At 46.4% G+C, this 25,440-nt stretch overlaps 1 protein-coding gene across 1 annotated transcript in view; it reads right to left on the bottom strand.

Annotated features, from left to right (window-relative positions):
* LOC117219299 (uncharacterized) overlaps nt 1-25,440 on the bottom strand; it is a 72,315-nt gene that overhangs the window by 10,635 nt on the left and 36,240 nt on the right. Inside the window, exons 4-5 of the mRNA XM_033468338.2 lie at nt 9,045-9,212; nt 7,804-7,880 (exon numbers count right to left, since the gene is read on the bottom strand). Coding sequence (XP_033324229.1) covers nt 7,804-7,880; nt 9,045-9,212 — 245 coding nt within the window. The remainder of the gene's footprint in view (nt 1-7,803; nt 7,881-9,044; nt 9,213-25,440) is intronic.

Raw genomic sequence — 25,440 nt, 5'->3', positions numbered from 1 at the left:
GATTTCCCGGCTGTTCGGGATCGTCGGGACGCAGCGGAGCACAATGTGTTCGCGTGGCCTCGCGTTCCGTCTTGGCGCACCACCGGCCAAACGACTCGATGTTGCTCGACTCGACTCGACTCGACCCGACTCGACACGACTCGATTCGATTCAAAATCGCGACCGGTACCGGCCGAAGGAACTCGGAAGCGGAGCGAGCGGTTGTACCTCGCACGCGAGCTTTCTCGCGATTAGCGGCGCGCGCGTTCTTGCCGCTGTTCCGCTCCGCGAAATAGAATCGCGGCGCGACCGTTTCCGTCGTCGATCGGACGGCTGCGCCTCGCTGGCGTTCCACCGTTTCGAAAAGAAAATGATCGATCTCGTTAGAAAAACCGGGAAGAGTGTTTCGCCATTAGAGATTCTGCGGGCTGCATAGACGTACGTCGCGTGTTCGCATGTTGCACCGCTGTTGAATAGTAAACGCGGACGAACAACCCTTTTTAATCGGATGCGTGTAAAATTAATTATGATAAATTTTTACAGGAAAATCGGTTTTGATGAATTTTTCGAAGGAAATTAATTACAATGTATTTATACGAAAAAATATGTTATATATAAAAGAAATTAATTGTAACGAATTTTGTGTACAGAAATTAATTGTGACGAAGGTTCGGAGATAAGAATTTACGAAACTCAATGAAAAACGTGAACATTCGCGGCACAAACTTGCGACTCCAACTAACATCAAGAAGCGAACTATTCTGGAAAAGTGCTGTACCTTCGCGACGTTTACAGGACGCGACGAATACGAAACGAATGGAAAACGCGGTGCTGGACAAAGTGCTCGCGGAAATCGAGAAAGCGGCTGAGTGTGAAGGGAGAGGAGAAATGTAAAGGAAGCGAAGGAATAGAATGGAAAAGAAAAGAAAAGAAAAAGAAGCGCTTTCGATTTCACGTAAAACGGGTCTGCGGTTGGACGTAGCCGGCGAATATTAGCGCGGAGGGGATTCCATCGAACGGGGAGCCTGTTATTCTCCGCCTCCCCCGAGGCTGACACAGGGCATTAGGTAAGTGGTAGATAATAATAGGTTACACCCCACCGATGGCCGAAGGTAGTTCATCGAGCGACGCGGCTTCGGAGGATTCGCGTCGGTTCCCTAAATCCGGTGCCGCGTAGCGTGCGCGAAATCGGCGAGACGGTTCTCCATGGACCTAGAAACTATTTCTGCAATCCGTGAAACGAAAACGGTGCAAACGGGGAACCGTCTGGAACGGTCGCGAAAGACCACGGAGGGAAAGAATGGCGGTGTAGAGAAAACCGCGGAACGACGGGGAGAAAAAGGAGGAAGGTGAAAGATAAAGGGAAGAAAAGAGAAGAAGAAGAAGAAGAAGAAGAAGAAGAAGGGGAACGGTAAATGAGAAATGGCCGGCCGATCTTGGCGAAGCAGCGCGAGTGAAGAAGCTCCGAGCCGAAGAATCGAGCGAGGAGAACGAGAGAAAAGGGGGAGGAGAGATGGAGGGACGCGTACACGTATCGAACGGGAAGGAAAGGAAGAAAGGAAGGAAGGCAGGAAGGAAGGAAGAGGTAGGGCGCGCGAAGGGAGCGAAGGGAACGAAGAAAGAACGAAAGGGAGAAAGGGGAAGGAGAAAGAGCGAGTATAACAGTGAAGAAATTAATAGCCATAAAATATGAATAGAAATTAGCAGGTTCGGGGTGGCGTGACGCGTTTGCTCGCTCATTTCCTTTCGGCGCGTTGAAAAACAACAAAACAACACAAAATACGGTCGAGCCTGTAATTTACCCGGCTGCCGCCTAGCAGGCCGACGCGCGATCGAGAGCCGCCTCTGTGTGTATGCGGCTCGCACACCTCCGACCGGATCGTTTCGGGCCGCGTGCACGTGCAAGCGGCGCAAGAGTTGCAAGCGGTGCAAGCGGTGCAAGCCGGGGCACACCGCGTACGGCGAGTAGCGAGCCGGTGTGAGTGGCCTCTTCGAGAACCGAAGCGAGCGAGCGAGCGAGCGGACGATCTTTCGATGTCGACTCGCCTCCGTCTTCGTCTTCGTCTCTAGACTCTCGACCGGACTCTCTCGACTCTCGACTCGCGAGCCATCATCGTCGTCGCACGGTAGGTATGGAAGGTAATGATCCGGTAATGACCCTGACGCGTCGGATAGCCAGCGTCGATGTACGCGCGGCAGCGGCCGGTCCGCGTCCGGTCCGTCTCTCCCTCCCCCTGGCTCTCACCCTCCGCCGTTCCTCTCGGCGAGCCTACCTAAACAGCTCGGGAGCTTAGGCTAGCCCGATAGCCGGTCGCCGGCGCATCGAAAAGCCCGAGCATGCACACACGTCGAGACCTTTGTTTTTGCGTTTTAAACGCAACCCGCGCCGGTTATTAGCCTCCCTCGGCCTCCCTCTCTCTCTCTCTCTCTCTCTCTCTCTCTCTCTCTCTCTCTCTCTCTGTTCCCACTCGTTCCGCGACGTCCATCCGCTTGTCCTCCATCGATCCGTGGCTCGGCTCGGCTCCGCTCGGCTCGGCGCAGCTAATGGCCCGAAGATCGAGCCGGAGATCGAGCCGACTTTCGGTGCCGATGTCCGCGAAACCGAGAAACGGGGCTCGAGATCGTCCGAGAACGATGCCCGAGCCGGACCGGGAACGGGAACGAGAGAGATCGAGAGAGATCGAGAGAGAGAGAGAGAGAGAGAGAAAGAGCGAGCGCGATCCGGAGTAAAGAGGAGAGGATGACGGTGGGCCTGCGAGGGGGAAACGAGGAAGAAGACGGCCGGAGCGGCAACGGTAATGACAGGCCGTCCGCTCTCGAAGCTAATATAGATGAATGCCCTGCCCTCCTTGCCCTCCGGTCTCCGGACTCCGGGCTCCGGAGCCAGCGGAGTCAGCGGAGCCAGAGCGGAGGGAACAACGTGAAATCGCTCCCTTTCCCCGTCGCCTTTGCGCATCAGCGTCTCTCTCTCTCTCTCTCTCTCTCTCTCTCTCGGCGAGTTGTGTTTCGACCGTTTCGACCGTTTTGTCTCCCGACAGCCGTTGACCGAGAACGCGAGTCCCCGAAGCAGTTTCGGAGAGACCGCGGCGAGGCTGTCGTTTCGTCGACGCGCGCGCCCGTTTCCGTCCCGCTGGGCCACGCGATCCTCGAGAATCGTTGGATATCCTTGGAGAGTGGATCGGTACACAACTCTCTCTCTCTCTCTCTTTCTCTCTTTTCGCGATCCATTCCTCGGGAGCACACACCCGTACCAACCGACTCTCTCGTCGAGGCAATTTCGAGTTTCTCGCGGCAGCTGACCGTAAATTTGGAGCCCACGGATGGAGGGCGAGTCGGACGGGCTAGAAGGTGAGTCGTCGACGGGGAGAGAGGGGGGAGGGTAGAAGATGAGAAGAAGAAGAAGAAGAAGAGGGACGAGAGAGCGAGAGAGAGAGAGAGAGAGGCGGCCGCGTTTTTATAAACGGTTCTTAAATTTTCGCAGTTACCGTAATATCTTTATAACAACGATTTCGGGGCTTTTTGCGGGCACGTATGAGAACGCGGGCCCGATGATGGTCGGCGAAAGGGCCGAAACGGCCGAGGGAACGGCAAAGAGAGAAAGAGAGAGGGAGAGAGAGAGAGAGAGGGTACCGGGGACCGGGCCGTGGCGTGGGGCGCGAGAGAAACGGAGAAAGAGCGGCCGGCAAGGCGGAGGGGAAGGGAAAAAGGGCCGGAGGGGCATCTATCTATCAGCGGCGGCGTGAAGTGGGCGGGAGCATGCGCCGTATTGCCCCGTACGGCCGCTCTCTCATTAACTCCGGACGCCGCCAGAGCCGCATCCGTGCAGCCGAACACGACTGCCGTAACCGCCAAAGCCGCGCGTTCCCTTCCGTTCCCTTCCGTTCCGCTCCATTCCTCTTAACCGACCGAATCGAACCGTTTTCTTCGATCTTGCACACCCTCTTATCGCGACCGATGCGTTCCGCCGCGGCGCGGCTCGATCCGGCCCGGCCCGGCCCGGTGCGGCGCGCCGCGACGCGGCTTCTTCTCGACACCTTCGCTCCGAAAGAGCTACGCGATCTGGATCGCCGCTGGAAAATCTCGTTTTCCCCGCGAAGCGAACGAAAGGATAAACTTTTGAAACGGTATGCTCCACGCGTCTCTCGAGAAAGAGAGAGAAAGAGAGACAGAGAGAGAGAGAGAGCGAGAGAGAGAGAGAGAAAAGAGAGAGTGCTCTCGATGGACGGGCCGCTCGACGGAATGACGGGGCAAGATATTTCGTGATCTCGGTTAGGCAGGTGCTGATTTGAGGAGGGTCGTGGTAGACGGGGCCAGTGATTTCGGAACGATCGTCTTTCCTCCAAACTGCCGTGTCATTAAAGTGGTCGATCGGCGAACAGAAACCGCGTCGCGTCGATCCGTTAAGAGTCGAATCTCTCCTGGACAAACAACGACGACCACGACCAACCCACCCTATCATCGATCGCGTTCCAACCCGATCCTCCTCTCGTGGTCTCGTGTCGGGTTTGGAAAGCTGACGGGTACACAACGCCGTCTCGGTTCGACGTTTCACGAAAAACGTTGAAAAGCCCGGTCACGCCCATCGGTTCTCGGAAACGCGTTCAAACTCTCGCGGCGAGAACGCATTAGTCGAGGAAAGGACTTTGCGGTTCGACCGAGTTCTCGACACGCCTCCGATTTGCACGTGATTACCGGCGAACCTCTCTCCTTCTCTTCTCTCTCCCTCTCTCTTCTCGTTCCATCTTCTTTTCACTCTCTCCCTCTCCCTTTCTCTCTCTTTCTGCCTTTATCGCTCTCTCTTTCTTTTCCTGTCGCTCTCTCTCTCTCTCTCTCTTTCTCTCTCTTTCTGCCTTTATCGCTCTCTCTTTCTTTTTCTATCGCTCTCTCTTTCTTTTTCTGTCGCTCTCTCTCTCTCTTTTTCTCTCTCTCTCTTTCTTCGTCGCAATCTCTCTCTCTCTCTCTCTCCCTCCCTCTCCCTCCCTTCCCCTCTGTCATCCTTTCTCTGCTATTTGCCGCGGAGAAAACCGAAACACGACAGTATCCGGCATAAACTAGAAATATATCGGTCCAAGTAAGTAACAGTGAGTAATATTCGATACTTTCGGACTCGATGGCGAGTAGTTCTTGCATCGATAATTTTGGTTGGGATATCGGCTCGGTATCGAAAAAAAAAGAAGTCGGTGCACGTATCGAGTAACGTGAGTAATGCGAGTATCGATAGGAGGGGGCACGTTTCAGAAATCACCAACCTAGTTGATCTATGTATTCTTGTTATCTACGGTATAATCTCATCAGCGTGATAAACCCGTCTTGTAAATTAGATGTCCGTATCCCTTATTTATTAAGAATCGACCGACTTGTTGATTTGTCGGAACAGATTTTTCTCGATAACGTTCGAACGAATATGATTTATTATTACTTCTCGGACTCTTGTTTCTCCTTTCTCTTTAATAACGATAAATATGGTAGCGACGTGTCGTCGCGCGTGATTATTCCAATTAACGAAATAAAATTCAGAATTAGATGCTTAAAGAAATCGTCGTTTGTTTCTATCTACAAACTATAAATGATCCTAGTATCATCGTTCAATGGTCAACGTATCATATCATTCGATACAAGTAGCTATCGATACTGTTGTTCCGATTTTAATTAGCAATCGATACTTTCATTCCGATATTAAGCAGGTATCGATACCTTTATATCGATATTAAGTAGATATCGATACTGTTGTTTCGATTTTAATTAGCTATCGATACCTTTATTTCGATATTAAGTAGCTATCGATACTTTCGTTTCGATATCAGGTAGATATCGATATCTTTATTTCGATATTCAGTAGCTATCGATACTTTTGTTTCGATATTAAGTAGCTGTCGATACTTTCGTTTCGATATCGGGTAGGTATCGATACTTTTATTTCGATATTAGGTAGATATCGATATCTCTATTTCGATATTAAGTAGCTATCGATACTTTCGTTTCGATATCAGGTAAGTATCGATACTTTGATTTCGATATCAGATAGATATCGATATTCGGTAACTATCGATACTTTTGTTTCGATATTAAGTAAGTATCGATACCTTCGTTTCGATATTAGGTAGGTATCGATACTTTTATTTCGATATTAGGTAGATATCGAAATCTCTATTTCGATATTCAGTAACTATCGATACTTATGTTTCGATATTAAGTAGCTATCGATACTTTCGTTTCGATATCAAGTAGCTATCGATACTTTCGTTTCGATATCGAATAATTATCGATACTTTGTTCCGATACCCGCAACTAAGTAAAAGTAGCGACACCCAGACGCGGTATCGAAACATCCCTAGGCATAGCTGGCGAGCGGTCGCCGAACGTTTCGACCTTCTTACGGGAATTTCCAAGCGGACACTCTCGCGCGCGATCGAGCTCGAAATCTGGGCCGCGATAACGACAAGAAGCTGTCCGACTTTTCGAGCGCGACCGGCAATGAGCTCCCGCGGCGGCACTAAAATCTTTTAATTATTGCTCCATTACCGGCGAACAAATTCTTTAATCGCATCGGTCGCACGATCCCGGGGACAGCAGGTGTTGCCGGTCGCCGCAGACGGCGGCGCGGTGCGGCGCGGCGCGCGATCGTTCCCGGGAGGAGAGGAGACGAAAGGAGACGAGCGTCGGGAGAAAAGAAGACGTGTCTGCCTCGCGCCTCGCCTCGCCTCGCGTATTGCGGGCTCGATATCGCTTTCGCGAGGCGACAGCACCGGTGTGCGCGCTGGCAGCCCGAGACCCCGGCAAAAGACGACTTTATTGGGTGGCCGTTATCGATTCTCCGCTTCGCGCCGCGCCGCGGTCACGCCGCGCCGCTTTAAACCGCCTCGCGCGTCCTATGCCCGGACGCGACGCATTTGCATAAAACCTTGAGTCGCGATCCGGAGAGATCGTCGAGATCGGCCGTGTAAACGATTTAGTGGGCGTATTCGCACCCGGGCGCAGCCACCGTTCGGCCGCGTTAATTGAAGAGAAACGACCGGGATAACCGTATCGTTGGGACTCTCTTTGCGATCGCCGGAGTCCTGGACCGGGCCGGTATCGGTCCCGCGAGGGCAATCCGAATCGTGTCGGCCGCGGCGCGGCACGGCGGCGCTCGATTATTGCCGAGCATCTGCCAGGATTAATGGAAACGTTGCTAATTGGGGCGTTAGTTTGTCGCCGTTAACGGTAATCCGTTGACGCGCGGCAGCAATGCCGCCGCCGCCGCCGCTCGAACGAGCATCGCGAGCGTACCAGGAACAGGAACACGACACACGAACACGGAACACGGAACACGGACACGCACAGGTGAAAAAAAAAAGAAATACTTTTCTGTCACGCGCGTATACCGGGCCGGTCATAAACGCGAAAGGCGCGGCTAGCGAGCGGCCGGGCAGGTGCGTCGTCATTCATGCAGATAGATGATCGCGGATAACTCCGGAATCGGCCGACTGTGCGCGCACGCTTGCTCAGGATCAAACGCGCGGCTCTCCTTCAACATTTAGCGTTGTATAAATTTCCACTTTTAACGAGATCTAAGAGATCGCGCGATAATTCGGCCGGCGCTATGATTAAGGTGCCGACGTTATAATGGCGCGTAATGATCGCTGCGTCCGCTCCGGCTAGCATCGCCTCGCATCGCATAGCATCGCATAGTATCTTATCGTATCGTATCGTATCGTATCGTATCGTATCGTATCGTATCGTATCGCATCGCATCGCATCGCAATCGCCGCGACGCGACGCTAATCGATCCACGCGCGAAACAAATCGACCGATCTGCCGCGATTCGTCCGAGATGCTACCTACCGATCGAAGTCCGTCAGTCTCGACGAGTCCCGGAAACCCTTGGCGAACGGGTTGCTGTCGATCTTCAGCTTCGTTATCTGCAACATGATAATAATCCGTCGATTGGCGGCGCTTTTGCACGCGAGAAAGACAGACAGAGAAAGAGAGAGAGAGGGAGAGAGAGAACAGAAGGGAAACGAGTTCAAAGAGAAGGCACGAAATCGTTCGAGCTATAGTTATATGGGTAAAGGAGCCAATTACTGCGCCCCGTTAGCAGCCTTTCAGCAGTTCTCGCTACTGAACACAACTTTACCAATTTAAATGACATTTCTTAACGACTTAAAGGTGAATTTCGAAGTTTCTTTGGTCGGTACAAATTTGCCCACGACACAGGTATCAAATCTTCTTTGAATATTAGAAAAAAAAAATAAAAACAGTTCAGAAACTATGTGATAAAAGTGAACTGTAACCAACACGACTGCAAATATAGCTCTTAATATGCATGAATGTATAAAAGAACAGCTGCAAACATAATGTTTCGCTATAAAGATTGATATTATTACGACTGTAAATATACGTATGTACGTAGTATTACATGAAACGTTATTTTCTATTTCAAACAATATTTGGAATCGATTATGCGCTGCGACTAGACCGCGGGTTTTATGCATTTGTGATAAAAACGAGTAGGTGAAACTTCGAACGATGAAAATAGTGAACACTACGACGATGCTGTTTACCAACTTTATTCGCAAGCAAAAAACACTTTCTTCAAATTTGTAAATTATTCGTTCGATTTGCAAGTTCTTCGACGGACAGTTTTCACTTTCGTGTTCTGCACGAAATTGTGTTCCAACTTTTGCATAACTTTCACCGAATTCGTAATTATTTTTAATAACAGACAGGCGTTGCCGAATCGAATGTCTCTCCATTTTTGTTCACCGCAATGTTTCAACTTGTCAAATGTCAAACAATATATGGCAATCTGGCGCAGAGGCTTTAAATGGCGCGATATTTAAAAGTAACACTCAAAAATTGACACCCTTTGTAATTATTTCACGTATCGTATCGTTTGGGCCCGTGAATGAACGAATAAGTAAATAAATAAATATATTATATAATATATTATAATAAATATATAATATATATATATGATGAAGCGCGACAGTCGCCGCATCAGCATCCAGGATCTGAGACGCGATTAAATCGCCGAGGATTAAGAAAAGATCGTCGAGAAAGAGATCTCTCGTCGTGGTGCTCACCAGCTGATTCTGGTAGGCCGTCACCGCGGTGAAGATCGCCTCGGGGAATATGAAGGTTTTGTGCTCCTCCTTCTGCAGGTCGGTGATGTGCAGGTTGTTGTCGTCCGTCTGTCGGCAGCGGACCAAGTGTATCCTCGGCTGGTATCGGTGCATCGAGTTCAGCACGATCTGAGAAAAGCGAGCCCAACGTGGGAAGAAAAACGTGAAACGTGAATGTCGATTCGTGATTTATAAAGTCTTAATTAAGAGTTCTCCGGGGGAGAAACAAGCGGAAGCGTGTCGTATAAATCCAGTTCGAGTTTCGAACGTTAGCAGGCGTCGACGGGCAATAAGTCTTGTTCTGCGGAGCGGAGCAAAACCGCGATCTCGGCGTTCCCGCTCGCTTACAACCGCGCTTTTGCATCGCGTATCGTTATCATTGCTCACGTCCGATCATCGAAACTGAAATAACAGTTCCGTTGGACGACGATTCGAGGCATCGAGGGACCGCGGCGTCGCGTCGCGTTTCGGCTCGTTTCGCGATCGTTTCCGTCGATTTTGCGATCCGCAACAGGTTCGGCTGCGGCTCGTTTTCGCGATACGGATTTTTATCGATTCGGTCATTATTATCATTTATTGTATAATAATAATAATAATATTTATTCCTATTAAATTTTAGCTTATTTTGTTTACAGATGAAATTTAAGTTTATCTTGTTTTCAGATTGAATTTAAGTTTATATTGTTCATTTAAGTTTATAACTTTCTTATTTCTGTTTACAGATATACACATATATTTCGTATTAGTTGTATACAAGGGAATTAAAATAACCGAATCGGTAATTTCTCGCAACCATTTTCTCGGAAATTTCATTCAATTTATTTTAATCTCCTTTCGTTTCATTTCATTCGCTTATTCACCGGTTTAATTCCCTTGCACACAATTAATACAATATATATAAACAAATATACAAAAATGTATATTTGTATACTAGAATTTAATACATCGTGAACGTAAATTTAATCCTAACACAAAATGAACTGAACATTAAACTTGAAACAACAAACAAACTTAAGTAAATTCAAAGCAAAGTTAAATGTAGACAAGAAACGAAACAAGCTTGAAAAATCCGAAACAAAGTAAATTTAAATTGAGAATTGTAAACGACCGAATCGGTAAAAAAAAACCGTGGCATTAACGACCTGTAATCGAGGGAAAGAATCGGCACGTCGCAGCGATGAAAATTTCCATGACGCGATTTCAGGTATCGTCGACGGCCCGACCATTTTCCGGCGCAGTCGAATCGGTTATAGTCGAAGCTCGCCCATCGATTTCCTGTCCGAGACGACGGGGCTCGGCGCGACGTTTCCCGCCGTGTAAATCTCGGCCGCGTCGAGGAACACGTAACCCTCGAACATAGGCCGGATCGCGACCCAACGTTTCTCCACGTGACTCTGCAACAGCGACAGTCGCGAGTCTGCACTTTCGTGACGTTCTAGCCCGTTGATTTTCCATGCGTGGAACACCGCTGCCCACGCGTCTTCTTTTCCCGGATCTCGGCTGATCGATAGCCCCCGTCGGTCTTCCGCGGAAATCTAGACTCTCGCCGGGAGACAGGCGATTCCATCGGCGATCGATTACCGTTCGCTGCTCTTGTCGTGTCGGCGAGAACGCGAGAGCCACGAGGCTCGGGTACGAGGCGACAAAAGCGGCGGTGACGCGCGAAACTCGTCCCGCTCGGAAACGGAGCACGGATCGCAGCCGTGGACCGGACTCGGAACAGCTCGGTCCGAGTTTCGGGACTCGCGCGACCGGATCCGACGGTGTTTCGCTACCTACGCCGGCAGCATAGACGATTTGTTTCTTTTTTCTTCTAATTTTATGTCAAATATTTCAACGGGACGTACCCCCTTCGCGTTACGAAACTGGAATAGAAAGTGATCACCGGACCGCGGATTTTATGCAGTTTTGGCGAAATTCGGTAAATGCAATGTAACACACTTTCACGACAATTTCATGAAATTAAAGTATGTCATTCGATCGAATTCAAATTGCAAAGCAAGCGTACATGGCACTAATTACTTCATCAACGTTCGCGTCTCCTGCGAATCTTAATAAAATGAAGGAATTATAACGAGGATTAGCGTAAAAATTAATTTTTAGAAATTAAAGTTTAAACAATTCTTTCGCCCATGTACGGCTGACGCGGCAGACGAAGTCTTACAACATCGCGAATTCTTGCAATATCAGTCGTTTAATTAATAAAAGCCAAGCCGGAAAGTTCAAATTGATCATAGTAACTAATAATTCAACCTTTTTCTTAAAATCTTGGTAACATTCGGTTCCTTCGAATATATTACAATAAAAATGAATTTCAAAAAACTTATACTTGAAAACTGGTGTCACCCACAATTCAATTTCACTCAAATTAATTCCAGTTACACGTAGCTCGCGCGACATTCATCGCGTTGATCGCTTCTTCTGCATTCACTTTACAACTTTTCCAGTATAATGATCGTAAAATGAATCGAGTAAAAAATAGGTATGCGTGTCGAGTAGATCGGTAAAAATAGCGTCAAACGATCGGTGAATTTCGAGACCGTGATTCTCGATGTTTGATCAAGCCGGGTGACGATCTACTTGAGCTTATCTCAACACGTCGACCGCCGGGTCGTCCATATATGGCTGACAGAATTGTTTGTTCAGATTTAAACACGAATTCTTGCGTCGATGCGTAAGAAGCTTGAGGAAGCAGCCTCGAACACCACGCACATATATTAACATCTTCATTGTTACTTCGTTCAATATATTCATTCAGTTTTATGTAATTTCTGCGATTGCCGCGCGCTGGAAGTGGGGAAAAATTGAAATCTTAAGGCAGCTCCCGAAGCACGAAAAATCATGAAAATCAAGACGTACCTTTCCCTCGTAGGTTTGTTTCTACAAATTGCACTTTACTCGCCGGTTATGTCAAGGTTATGTCGAGGTTATGTCAAGGTTACGTTAAATTAATTAAACCTTGACATACCCTTTCATTTATTCATTTACATATAATAATAGCAATAGTGTGTAATTTATTTGTTCGTGTGAACGGGTAGAAAACCCTTTGTTACAGAAAAAGAAATAAAAAGAAAGATTTTATATAAACAAAAAGAAAATTTTTGACTATATAAAATCTCTCTTTTTATTTATTCTTCTCGCTTTATAAATGTTTTCAAGAAATAACAGTTTCATTTCTGTATTCACGTTCCTTTGTCAATATTCTAATTATCAGTTTTTACGACATTTTGTAACCTTTACGATATTCTTTTTCTTTTATTTTCTTCTTTTCATTTTTTTTAATTAGACATTTTTTTGTTTATACAAAGTCTTTCTTTTTATTTTTTCTTCTGTAACAAAGGGTTTTCTACCCGTTCACGTGAACAAATAAATTACTATTGCTATCTATATATATAAATATGTATATATATATATATATTATCACACGCACGCGCACGCACGCACACATTTATCATAACATAATTTTTAGAAAAATGAAAGAAAAAGAATGTCGTAAAGAGATTACAAGAATATCGTAGAACCTAATAATTGGAAGATTGACAAAGTAACATGACTAAAGAAATGAAACTGTTATTTCTGAAAAACTGTTTAAAAAGAGCAAGTTTTTTCTTCAGTGCAGCCGTTGTTCGGCATTATAAGAGCGAACTAACCGAACCAATCTTGTAGATTCGCTCGATCGTTCGTGGTCGGTCCCAACGCTCGCGCGGTCGGTCCACATAAAGATCTGAATTCCTTGATAATTAGCGAACGGGGCGAATTAGGTTCGCCGGGGCGCGCTTGTCGGCCGCGGTTATACGTATGATTTGTCGCGTGTCGAAACGGTGGTCGAAGGTGTTTCATTAGGTTTTTATCGGTCACGGTACCATCGAAACGAGAACGTTATCGGTCTGTTGGCGCGGTTATTAAGGTCGAGGATCGTTGGAGAAGTTACGGCGCTGCGCTGCGCGGCGCGGTGCCGCGTGCATCCTTGGGAAAGCGTTATTAAATGCGATTTTTATTAGCGACAAGATTATCGCTGAAAATATATCTCCGATATCTGCGGACGGGATCGCGCGTTAACACGCTGCCAGACATCCAACGGACACGAATATACTACCGTGCCGCTCCGGCGAGAAAAAAGAAAGAAAAGGGGGAGGGGAAAAAAAAGGGAAGAAGGAACGCACGACCTGTCCGAATATCGCGTGAAGCGAAACACGCGTCGTTGTCGCGTCGTTCGATAATTAACTAAACGTCTCAATTTTTTTGTCGGACAGCGCCCGGACACGAGTCGACAACGTTTAACGAACCGCATCCTGCTTTGGACGACCGTTCCGCAGCCGTCGCGCCGGTTCCTCTCACGACGAAAGTTTCCGGCTTTCGCGAAACCACTGACCTTGCCGATTAAGAAGTAGGTATACGAAGTCTGGAACCTTCGAAATGTCGATCTGCTTTTATTTCATTTTCGGAAGGTACAATGGAACCTCGATTATTATCCGGCGCTCCAATATCAGGATCACCTGTTCGTTCGACCGTAGAACGATTTTAAGCTGAGTTTATCTTATAATAATAATAATACTAATTTTTCTTGCTGAATATTGCATTTTTTGATAATATATTCAAATCTATAATATTGATAATAAATGATTTATTCACGTATGAGGGTAGAAAAATCCTTTGTTACAGAAGAAGTAATAAAAATAAAGAGAGTATATATCTTCACCTGAATTGCTTATGTGTCAGTGTCTACTGAATTAGAAAAACGAAAGAAGCCATTTTGAAAAGTTTTGTGTATAGAGAAGTAGTTTATTGTCTAAGAACATATATGATTTTTCTATTTAGAAATAAGTATTTTTAAAAATTAATTTAAGAATTCATATAGAATATAATTATTTAAAATCGTTCAAAATATATTTAATCAAGCAGAGATTTGTAATAAAATTAGCGTCTAATAAAATCTGCTTTCTTTTCGCCCATTTGCTATATCGATACAGTATCGTCCTTTTTTTTTTAGAGAGAGAGAGAAAAATTTTACTGAAAAAATGTAACCTTACAAATTTAAACATAAATCTGTCAAAAAATTATCAAATTAACAATTACTAATAATTATTAATTTTTTCTTCTGAAAAAAATTCTGTTTTTCGTTTTATTTTGTTTCGTTGTCAGAAAAATAGACCGCTTGGAATCATGACAACCATAAGGGTGCCTTTTTTAACACAAGATTGCACACGAGGCTCTGTGCTATCAACAATTTCGACTATTCACCTCGTCGCAAAGTTGCATAGATTTTTTTAGAGAAAAGATACCAAAATAAAACGCATTCCAGATTAAACCGCTCCGTTAATGAAACTAATGTAACATCGAAATTTCAGTTATTAGGCGAGAACTCCTCCACCGTAAACGCACGGTTAACTATCGATACTCGGACCGTCGGATCTTACGAGCTTTCAGCGTTGGATCTTATTGCTCGCTTCTCGTTGTCGACGTCCTTAATCGTCGGTGATTCGTAGCTTTCTTAATTATTAGGTTAACCACCGGTTCGCTCGAAAGCGTAACTATATTTCCCATGACATTGACACGCTTTCTTTTCCCATTACCATTGTTTCTGTTCTAACGTTCGCTGCTTCTAGCTTCTTTGAACGATGCGCGGGGGTATATATAACTGGTGGTTTTTAATTTCCGTTATAGGCTCGAACAAAAAAGTTAAAAAACGAGAGTTTATTTACTTTTCGTCGTTCCAAGTAATAGCAAAATTTAAGAAAAGCATTTTGATCATCGTCTGGTAGACTAGTTCCACTATCACCTAAAAGAAAATTCAAGTCACTTAGTTCAGTTTTAAAAACGTTATTGCGTTTTAAAACGTGTACGCTGAATTTCCTGAGTAACTGTATGCATGTATAATACTTTCAACAGAATTGGTCGGCTAAAGATGGAAATAAACAGTACACAGGGTGTCCCAAAAATATCTCGCAATCCGGAAACTGGAGGCTTCGTGGGTCATTCGAAGTAACCTTTTCCTTAGCGAAAATGCAATCCGCGGCTTTGTTTACGAGCTATTAACGAAAAACAGTGACCAATGAGAGGCGAGATCAGTTGGCGCGAGACAGCCGAGCCAATATGAGTGGACGAAGCTCAGTTCCGTTCATTGGCTCAACCGGCCTGCGCCAGCCAAGCTCGCTTCTCATTGGCCCCAGTTTTTCGTTAATAACTCGTAAACAAAACCGCGGATTGCATGCTCGCCAAGGAGAATGTTGCTTCGAATGATCTCAGGAACCCCCGATTTCCATATTACGAGACATTTCTCGGACACTCTGTATACCAGTTAGTCGCATCTATCTATCGTACTAAGTCGCGATCGAAGCAGGAAACGGGATCAACGATCCAGCAGGAGCGGTCCTCGCAGTTTTCGATCCGCGAAACCATCCGGTGTACCAGCGAGCGCGAAACGGTTTGACGGTCTCGACCCGCGATTTTTCTGCTGTGTTCCGTGACAATCGGCGAGGCAGGTTGCGTTAGCGTGTGCGTAACGCTTAACCGAGACTCGGATATCGAGGCTCGCGTGCGTCCTTACGTGCCGAGTGCACGGCGTTCAGGACGTTCGCAACGTCCACGACGTTCACGACGTTCCCGTAAATCGAAATTATCGCGGTAAATAGCGGTTCGGTCGCGCGTACAGCCTGTTCTCGTGCCGAACTCGCTCGATCTCGGTCTCATCGTCGGACCGCACGTAATTTGCATCGGGCGATTCATCAAACGACGCGCCGCGTCTATGTAATACACGTTGATAGCGGTATTACATGGTCGCGATTTATGGTCGTTTTTCTCGTTTCCGCGAGGACGGGTGGCACCGGGAGGATCGGGGTAACGGGAGAAGAACTCGAGAGGAGGCCGGAGGAGGAGCGTGCTGCTCGACGACGAGTCCGGAGACGACGATCGAAGGAAGATCGAATCCGTGTCGCCCGGAGTCGCGGTACGTTTTGTTACTTAATCCGCTCGAACCGCGGCCGTAATTTATTTTTATAACGAGAGATTACCGCCGTGAAATTAATATCCGACGACGCGCGGCGACCGGGACCTCCTCCTCTTCCGTCCCTCTTCGGCCCGTTTCCACGAGTATTTACCGAAACCGTTAGCCCCGACATCCTCGCGTCGCCGTTTTAAATCGTCGTCCCGTGCGAGGGAAGCTAAGTTTCCGTTTGCGTTCCACGACCGCTCTCGGTGGTTTCCGCGCCTCGCGGCCGGACCGGTCGATTAACCGGTCGAAGGTATCATCTCGATTCAAGGTGTCGAGCCGGCCCGGTGTCCGGTGTCCGCTTCATCGATTACGACGCGCGTTAAATTCGTGGCTTCCCGCGAAGTCTGCCGTCTCCTTCTTTCTCTCTCTTCCTCTTTCGCTCTCTCGCTCTCTCTCGCTCTCTCTTTCCCGTTCCGTATCTCGCTCTCAAAATTAACCGCGTTCCTTGACACGAAGCGATTCAAGGTCTGGGTTAAGTTTCGGAGCCCGCGAGTCGCGCCATGGGGTATTTCGTCGATCTATCTGGCCAAAGTACAGTTTTGTAGGCTTCGTAGCAAAATTACCTTTTTTACTCTACCAACTCCTTTGCCGTATATTGGGTTGGCAACTAAGTAATTGCCGATTTGTTCAATGAAATAAAAAATTTCTTTTTACTTGGAATGAAGTTTAATCTGTAATGCATTTTCCATTTTGTTCGATGACCTTTTCGCCATCTCTCCGACAGCTTGAAAATTCCACGCTCGTAGAAAGTCTGATCCTTTTCGGCCAAAAACTGAGTTAAGCGAGATTTTACAGCGTCGTCGTCGTTAAAAGTTTTACCACGAAGGGGTTGTCCAGGGATCGAAACAAGTGGTAATCCGATGGCGCGAGATCAGGGCTATACGGTGGGTGTAACATCGATTCCCAACCAATATCCATGAATTTTTGCCGAATGGACAAAGACGTGTGCGGCCTAGCATTGTCCTGCTGGAAAATGACACCTTTACGATCGACTAATTCTGGTCGCTTTTCCTTGACCGCTGCATTCAATTTGTCCAGTTGCTAACATTCACGGATAATAAAATATAACATAATAATAATAATAATATTAATAATTTTATAATATAACATTTACGGATGTCATAAAAATGGGACGTTAGATACGAATGTTGATACGTTCCTCTAACACTGAACTACAGAGCCCTAACCAATAACATATAGTTTTATAACAATGAGGATATTTGATTTACTTAAACTTTGTAGGATTTGCAATTGTAACGAAGCATTCTTAGGACGTCAGGAATTGTGGAAGAAAACGAATCAGACGGACCAGTAATTTTGACTGGTTTGGTAGTTCTAGCGTCAATGAAGGACAATCAAGTGAAAATCAGCCGCCAGTGATTTTCCAGATAAAATTTTGGCAATATGCATTTCAACAGCATTTTCTTCGTTGATTCGAATCACGTGCAATTCACTTCGTCGACAAATCTTTCGAACGACGACGAAAATGTTCTATTTATGAAGGGAAAGTCGGATTAAAAAATCCGCATCTTGTACGAACACGCATCGTGTCGCATCGTGAAATAATAGAAAATCGATTATAAATGATAGAATTAAATAAATTCGAAATAATAGAAATCAGCCAGGATCGCGCTCTTGGAATTTCACGCGATTTCACGCGAGGCGACGTTGATACTTGTCTGCCTCGAATGTTTAAAATTAGGTTTGCAGTATCGGTGTAAAGGAACCATTCTTGGAGGCTGCGGGCCTTTCTTATCGAAAACTGAACGATCTATCGATCTATCACCGTGCGAGCGACCGATGCAGCGGTGCGAGCGTCAACTTATTGACTCGTCCCGTTGGACGGCCAACACAGTGATCCCAAGAAATTCGTCCTGGTAGACTTTTATGGAACCATTTCGCCGGCCGTCCGCGGCCGCCACGGTCGACGACGGTATCGTTTTCTCGATTCCGCAATCGCTCGTAAATTATCCATTTACCGCGATCGCACGGTAGCGCGGTGACCGAGGACGCCTCTTTAACGGTGAAAACGATATTCCCGTGTCGGCGTGCGCGCGAGCGAGAGCACTCCTCCGGCCTTCGGTCCGGAGCGACCGTTCGGGACGAGGAGAACGCAGAAGAGAAAAAGGAACAGAAGCCTCGAATTTAATTCGAGTCCGGATAACGAGTGCGCGATCCCGGTCTCGGTCTTGGTCTCGGTCTCGGTCTCGGTCTCGGTCCCCGCGGACCGGACCGTAGGTTTCCGAGCGGGCAACTTTATGCCCGTACGATTATAGGTGTCTGGGATCCCGGGGTGCTGCCCCTATCCGTTTTCTCTGCGCCGTTGGACGGTGGGACACCCCACTGCAACCTGTCAGAACTCCAATTTGCTCTACTCTGTTCGGCTCGTCGGTGTGGATTCGCCATCGGACGCACGCACTAACGCACACACCGTCGACGCGCGCCCGCGCACCACACCGGAGAAAAGCCAGAGGCCCGAGCTGCGGCCCGAGACCCGCGATTCGACCACGTAAGCCAACCGAGAAGCGACATTCTTCCTCTGCTTTTTATTGGGAGCGTTTTAAACGATTCTCTCGAACGGCTCGCGTTGCAGTAGGCGCGCATTTCTCGCGATTCTCGGCGAATCCCACGATGCGACGCGACGCGACGCGACGCCACAGTGGTCTCGCGGATCAGCCATCCGTGGCCAAAAGTCAATGTGTGAAAGCTTTCAGATTTTCAACGATCGTTTCTTTTTTTTTCTTTAAAGCGGGTTTACGACAGCCCGGAGCTTTAAAATCTACGATATTAGATCATTTAGATGGTTCTGTGGCGAGATGTAACGTTACAGGGACCAGGTAACGAAACTGTGAAGGAACTAATTTTTTTAAATTAATTGTTGGACTGCGGATTATATTTTTGGTCAGTACTCACATTTCGACAAATTAGAATATAAGAACTTGTTGAAGCAAGTTTTTTCTTTTTTAAATGCTGGTCACCTCGATTTTGTAAAAGTTAATACATACTTTTAATAAGCGATAAGCGATAAGATCCTAGCTGTTGTCTACTATAGCTAGCTGTTATACTACAACCCTAAGCGTGGAAATAACGCTAAAATAATTTTGGCCACGGAAAGTGCATTCCCAGACCGCTGTGCGACGCGGCTCGCATCTCGCGGCAGGAAAAGCCTCGCGTAATACGCGCGGGTACCCGAGTGCGTGGCAAAAGGGACAGCACGAGGGGCCGCATCTTGTTCGCATAAATTTTCGTTGAATTGATCGAGCACGTTCGACCGCAGGAAGCCGCGAAATTTAATACCCGTCGCGCCGCGTGTCTCGAATGCGCGGAATCGTGGGAGTCCGCGGTTTTCGAGCGATTCGCGATCGCCTCGATCCGATCTCGACCCAAATTAACGAAACCCGCCGCCGATTCTTCGCGCCGTAAAAGCCTCGAAATGCTCGCGATGTCAATGACAAATTAAAAGCGATTTATGGAACGTCCAACGATTTTTTTCGCGCTTCACGCGCATAAAAGCGACTGTCTTACGCGAGTCGCGGCCAGTGTTCACAGGAAAATAAGTTACGCAAGGAGCGAAGTGACTGATGCATGCGCCGGGAGTCCCGTAGAGCGGCATGGCGCGTCTACGGGGTGGTACCTATTCTTTTGTATTGCACGTTGTACCGTTATTTTTGTAACTGCCCAAGCTTGGGCGACGATCAGGCAGGAGTTCTACGTCGCGTCACGATCGTGGTTAAGGATTATAATTATATTATTTTATTATATAGTATAATATATATTATTATATTATATACTATTATATTATATATTATTATATTACATATTATTATAGCGGCCACCCCCGGGACTCCCGACGCATGCTTCGCCTACCCCACTCCTTGTGTAACTTATTTTCCTGGTCACGACGCCAAATCTCGTCCATCTCGATGGCGGTGGAGGCAGAAACCGAGCCGAGACGAGCTAGGAAAGGGCATATGTTATATGTATACATATATCCAGCGCAACCCAGCAATATTACTTATGCCAAAAAATAGAATAGGATCGTTCAAGGGTGAGAAATATTTTTATAAATTAAACTAAAAGACATAGATATATAAACCGATTAATCCAGGTCTCGAGTATTTCTTTTTGAGTATTTCGAGATCATTCTCGAAACATTATCTTGAGAGATTATTCTTGAATATTTGAATATTTGAATTATTATTGAGTACTTCGATACTTGAATATATTCCCGAGTATTTGAATACTCGAATATTCTTGAGCATTTCGATACTTGAATATTCTCGAGCATTTTAATTACTTGAATATTCTTGCCTGCTTTAACGCATGAATATTCCTGAGTTATCTTAATACTTGAATATTCTTGAGTCAAGCACCGAATTCATATACTATCAAAAATTAATAATAGAATGGTCTACTAGTAGAATTTCTGGCAACACTGAATTTATTCGCTAATATAACCATAAAATAATCATCTGGATACACGTGTATTTCCGAAGAAAAATCTTTGACACTAAATACCTCGAAAACTATTAATCGTACGCCCCCAAAAGAGGGTACCATTAGCTTCAGTAGATATTTGGAGCTCTGCCATTTCGCGAAGGCTGATCACAGGGTCGGGGTTACAAATGGAGACCTTTCCTTCCGAAGCGAAGCGAAACGAAACGAAACGAAACGCTTGCAATAGTTTCTACCTGGTCCGATCGCGAGGCGATCAAGGTGCGACATCGATAACGACCGCGGAAGCTTAGCATTTCATCGGATCGATTCGTACTCGTCGACGCCTTCGAATCGACGATTACGCCGCGATTTCGAATCGATGAAGCGCGATCTGCCCGCGGGATGGATCATAAATCCTTTTTAATCTCAATATTATGAGCGAATAAAGCCGCTGGCATCTCGGATGCCACGAGCGCGCCTCGCGTTAAGAAATTATTAATATCCTTCGATTTCTGCTTTCCAGCTCGCGCGTTCCCTCGTATTATTCCACCGACCGTCCACCGCTCTTTTTTCCTATCTGTCGCTCTCTTCCTCTCTCTCTCTCTCTCTCTCTCTCTCTCTCTCTCTCTCTCTTTCTCCCTCTACATCACGCGCGCTCTGTCCGCGATGAGTCAGTCACGGTAGACTGTCCATAGAACCGATTACGGCTGCGTTCCACGAACGAAAAGAAATCGTTCTTCTTCGCTTGTATTTTCAACGGAAATGTCAGAAATGCATTCAACGGCCGCGGACGTAAGAATTTTATTGCAACGTACGTTTCTCCCTCGGTCTTTGTTTAGACCACGGGGACGATCGCCGCGCGATCGACGACAAGGACGTTGATCCTCGATCGACCGGGGGACGGGACGCGCGGCACGGGAGGAACAGGCGAGGAAGACACGTAGGGAAAGAGAAAAAAATATATGCGACTTTGTGTGTCAAGATCCTCTCTGTGTGCCCAAGAGCGTTCCGTTCTCGAGCGAGAGACCGGAGGAGACCGTGCGTTTTCATGCGCGATAATTTATATTTCACCCCAAAGTGAAAAGTCCTCGCCGATCCGGGATTCCAGTCGCGCGAGCGACCGATCGCGAAAGAGAGGCGAAATAGCGACGAGGAGAGAGAATGCGAGAGAATGCGAGAAAGGGGGGGAAGGAGAGAGCAAAAGAGAGAAAATGTGAAAGAATGTATGAAAGAGAGAGCGAGAGAGAGAGAGAGGGAGAGGGAGAAAGAGAGAAAATGTGAGAGAATGTGAGAAAGAGAGAGAATGTGAGAGGGAGAGAGAAATAGAGAGAAAGAGAGCGGTCGCGAGAAACTTCGCTCCCCGCAGGTGTCGCGAGAGGACTCGCCGTCGCGTTCGTCGTCGACGACGTCACTTCGCCTCGCCTCGCCTCGCCTCGCCTCGGCCGTGGTGTCGCGGTCGCAGGTGGACGCCTGCTTTTGGACCACCGTGTAGTAGCCAGCACGCAGGCGGGGGTCTTATAATATCGCGTCATACGAAACGATGAAATAGTGGCCGTAGCGAAGGAATGTTCCCTACCACTTGAGTCGTCGAGTTGAGTTGACTGGCGTTGCGTGGCTCTCCCGGCTCTCCCGACTCTCTCCCTGCTCTCTCCCTGGTCTCTCTCTCTCTCCCTGCGCTCCCGGCACGGCTCCGCTCGACACGACTGCTTTTAACCGGTGTGTCTGTTCCTCGACACTCGGCTGCCTAGCTTTTTCTCTCCGTCGCTTTCGTGCTTCTCTTTCCCTTCCTCCTTCGTTCTTTCCACGGCAACACTTACTCTCCTGCCCCTCGCGGCCCCTCTCGAGCGTTCCCCGTGATACACAAGCGTTCAGAACCGTTTCTCGGCGAATCGCAAACAAATCTCCCGTACAGAGTCTATACTATACAAGTTTAGCATCGACGGACAGTCCGTGTTCCCCCGTGCAAACTGATCGGCGAGCTCGGCGCGATCGAATGGCAAAATATGATCGATTCTCGTCGCTAAAAGACAGATGTAAATGTCCGTGTGCAACGTTCTTTGGTACTTTATACGATCGGACGCATTAATTTCTGATTAATGGACCGCGCGGATTTTATCCGCGTTTAGGAGAACGCATCGGTGTTTGTAACGTCAGGCGGATTAAAAGTATTTAACGGTGTCGATATATTACTGTCGACCTAGTGAAATTATTATCGGAGAAAGAATTCAACGATTAAGTTACCTTGAATTTTTGCGACAGATGGGATGAGACTATTTGTATTTTGCGTAAATATTCTATGATAAGGAAATTAAGTTAACGCATTCGTTGAACTGTAGCACGTAGGATTTACGTATTTAGCAGGAAGGGCATCGTTGAAAGAAATTCTATAGGCTCGGACAAATTATGCAACTCGAAACACTGCTACATAATACGAAGCATTAGCGATTGTAACTTGAAGCGCGAATATCTCGGAAGTGAGAAAGTGTGACTCGCGCGGCTGTCTTTCCTCGGGCCACGGAATTGTCTTCATCGATCACGAGTCTCAGAAGCCAAACAGAAGTTTTCTTGTTTTTCAACAAAGTTTTATGAGTTCGGGTAAACCGCTTGCACCACGACTTCTTTCGCGATTGCATTAATCTAGCACAACCTCGACCTCGCAATTTTTCTTGAAATTCGCAATTTCACATCTGTGCTTTCATTTCCTTATCTTTGATAACAGGCGAATTACTTTCGGAAAATCTCGACGAAATATTGATAAATGAAAATTATAAATGATTTCAGACGTACAGGTACACAGTGAATTCTCCCTAATCGACGCACAAATTGTGCACAATTTAGGAAGAGGAGAGTTTTTCTAGTTGTGGAATTTCGGAGAGTTTTTATAGTTGTCGACAATCGGTAACTATAGAAACGATCCGTAAGATTATCGTAAGGTTATTACAATAGTATCTCCTCTTCCCAAATTGTCCATTTTTATTTCCCAGCTGAGCGGGGATCAATTAGGGAGAATTCACTGTACATGTCAGGCATGTTTTCGTCGGAAAAGTTCGCCGTTCGAGTGTTAAAATGCCCATTAACCCATTTGTATCCGTAAGTGGAACAATTGCGAGCGATGATTGTCAACCATCACCAATCGATTAACCACTCTTAAGAATAATTAACTATCGCCACGTAGTTACTACGTTACTCGGCCTGTATAGCGGGAAAGTCATGAACGAGTGCACATCCCGCGCACTATTCTGCACTTTCTCTGTACCTTCATTTATTTGTTGATATTTTTCATATTTCAGTTTTTCTTTCTTATTAAATTTTAGATATTTGTTTATGCGTGACTGCTACATTATTGTAACTTTCTTTCATTGTAACAAAGGGTTCATCCCGTCGATAAATAAAGTTGTAATTATTACTATTATTATTACTATTATTACTATTATTACCATTATTATTACTATTATTATTATTATTATTAAAATAATCACGTTCTTCGTATCGAAAACAAAATATTAACCGCGCCCGAAAGAGCTTTCGAGACACACAATAACACGCATTATTTCACACGATTTGTATGCATTGACGTCGGCTTAGTACTAAAGAACCTGTTGTGCACGTAATACTTCACCCGCAGGATTTCGTGTACACGGAGCATGAACCTTCGGAAAATTTTGACCGGCCGGTTCGCACGCCGCGCAAGAGCATCGATTGTTCGAGTTCTGTGTACCAAGGCTGTTCGTGTTCGAACCGTGACACAGTTACCATTGTTACCGGTGTTCAGTCAGCGAACAACGCGCGAAAAACTGCGGAAACTATAGCCCTTTCGTAAAAGTGTACCAGGCCCGGCCCGTCGGTACACAATTTCCGACGTGTCGCGACGGCGCGTGCAGCATTATGTCAAACGAATTAGACGATGTACACTCGTGTAAAACCATAATTGCTGCGACGGGCGACCGTGTCGCGTGCAATTTTTACCGCAGCTCCCTAGACGAACGTGCGATCGACGCGAATCGCGTATGCCTGTACACGTGTATGGTCGCGAAGTGCGCAATCATATCGATGCATACGTCCGTCATTTTGTTGCAAAATGGCTGGGTCAGGCATCGACGATATACAGGCAGTGCATGCAATTTTATCTACAGTGCGCTTTCGAGCTAACGGTCACGCGGATTTTCTTAGGCATTCGCGTTGTTCCGACGAAAGAATGTTTCGGATAAAAGTTAACCGGCGCTTCGAGGAGAACAAAGTGTAACAACGAGAATTTTGGAAAAATTTTCTATTCGATAAAAAGCTTCGGTCACCTTAACATTTTTAAATGGCACTACGCGTTCTTCACTTTGTAGAGTTATTGCCAATGGAAAAAAAAACGAAATCAGGGCCTACTGCACAATGACCTTTAGACAATGACCTTTACATAATGACTTTTACTGTTTGCAGTCAGCTAGAACGTATCCTTGACTCCGAGTCACTGGTACGTTTCACTAACGTGTAGGAAAATTATTTTCTCGGTTACCACGAACCTCTGAGCTAAAAATCGTTCAAAGGTCATTGTGTAGCAGGTCGTTGAATACGTTTTTAAGCCTGCTATAACGCTATGGAGTCAAAGATACATAGTACTGTTCGATAAAGTCAGGATGTGAGCCGAGCTTTTTATCGAATAAAAAGATTTCTCGAAATTTTTATTGCCGCACTTTGTTCTCCTCGAAGTACTCATTGACTTTCGTTGCATTTTGTTGTCAGATTAGCGCAAATTTCTCAAAAATCGGTGGAGACCGTTATAGGATGAACAACCTGTATACGATTTGATTCTGTTATGCTTGCTGCCGGCTCGTCGAACGATCGCGCACTCGTTCGAAGACGGTCGGGGAACTTTTCTGAATTTTCTCTTAAGTCAACGAACGATGTTTTAACGCTAAATCTACCGAGCACTAACAGCGG

The sequence above is a fragment of the Megalopta genalis genome, chromosome 2 (genome assembly GCF_051020955.1).
Source record: "Megalopta genalis isolate 19385.01 chromosome 2, iyMegGena1_principal, whole genome shotgun sequence".
Classification (NCBI taxonomy): domain Eukaryota; kingdom Metazoa; phylum Arthropoda; class Insecta; order Hymenoptera; family Halictidae; genus Megalopta; species Megalopta genalis.
Note: the sequence above shows the minus strand (reverse complement) of the source record. Positions and strands in the feature narration are given on the sequence as shown.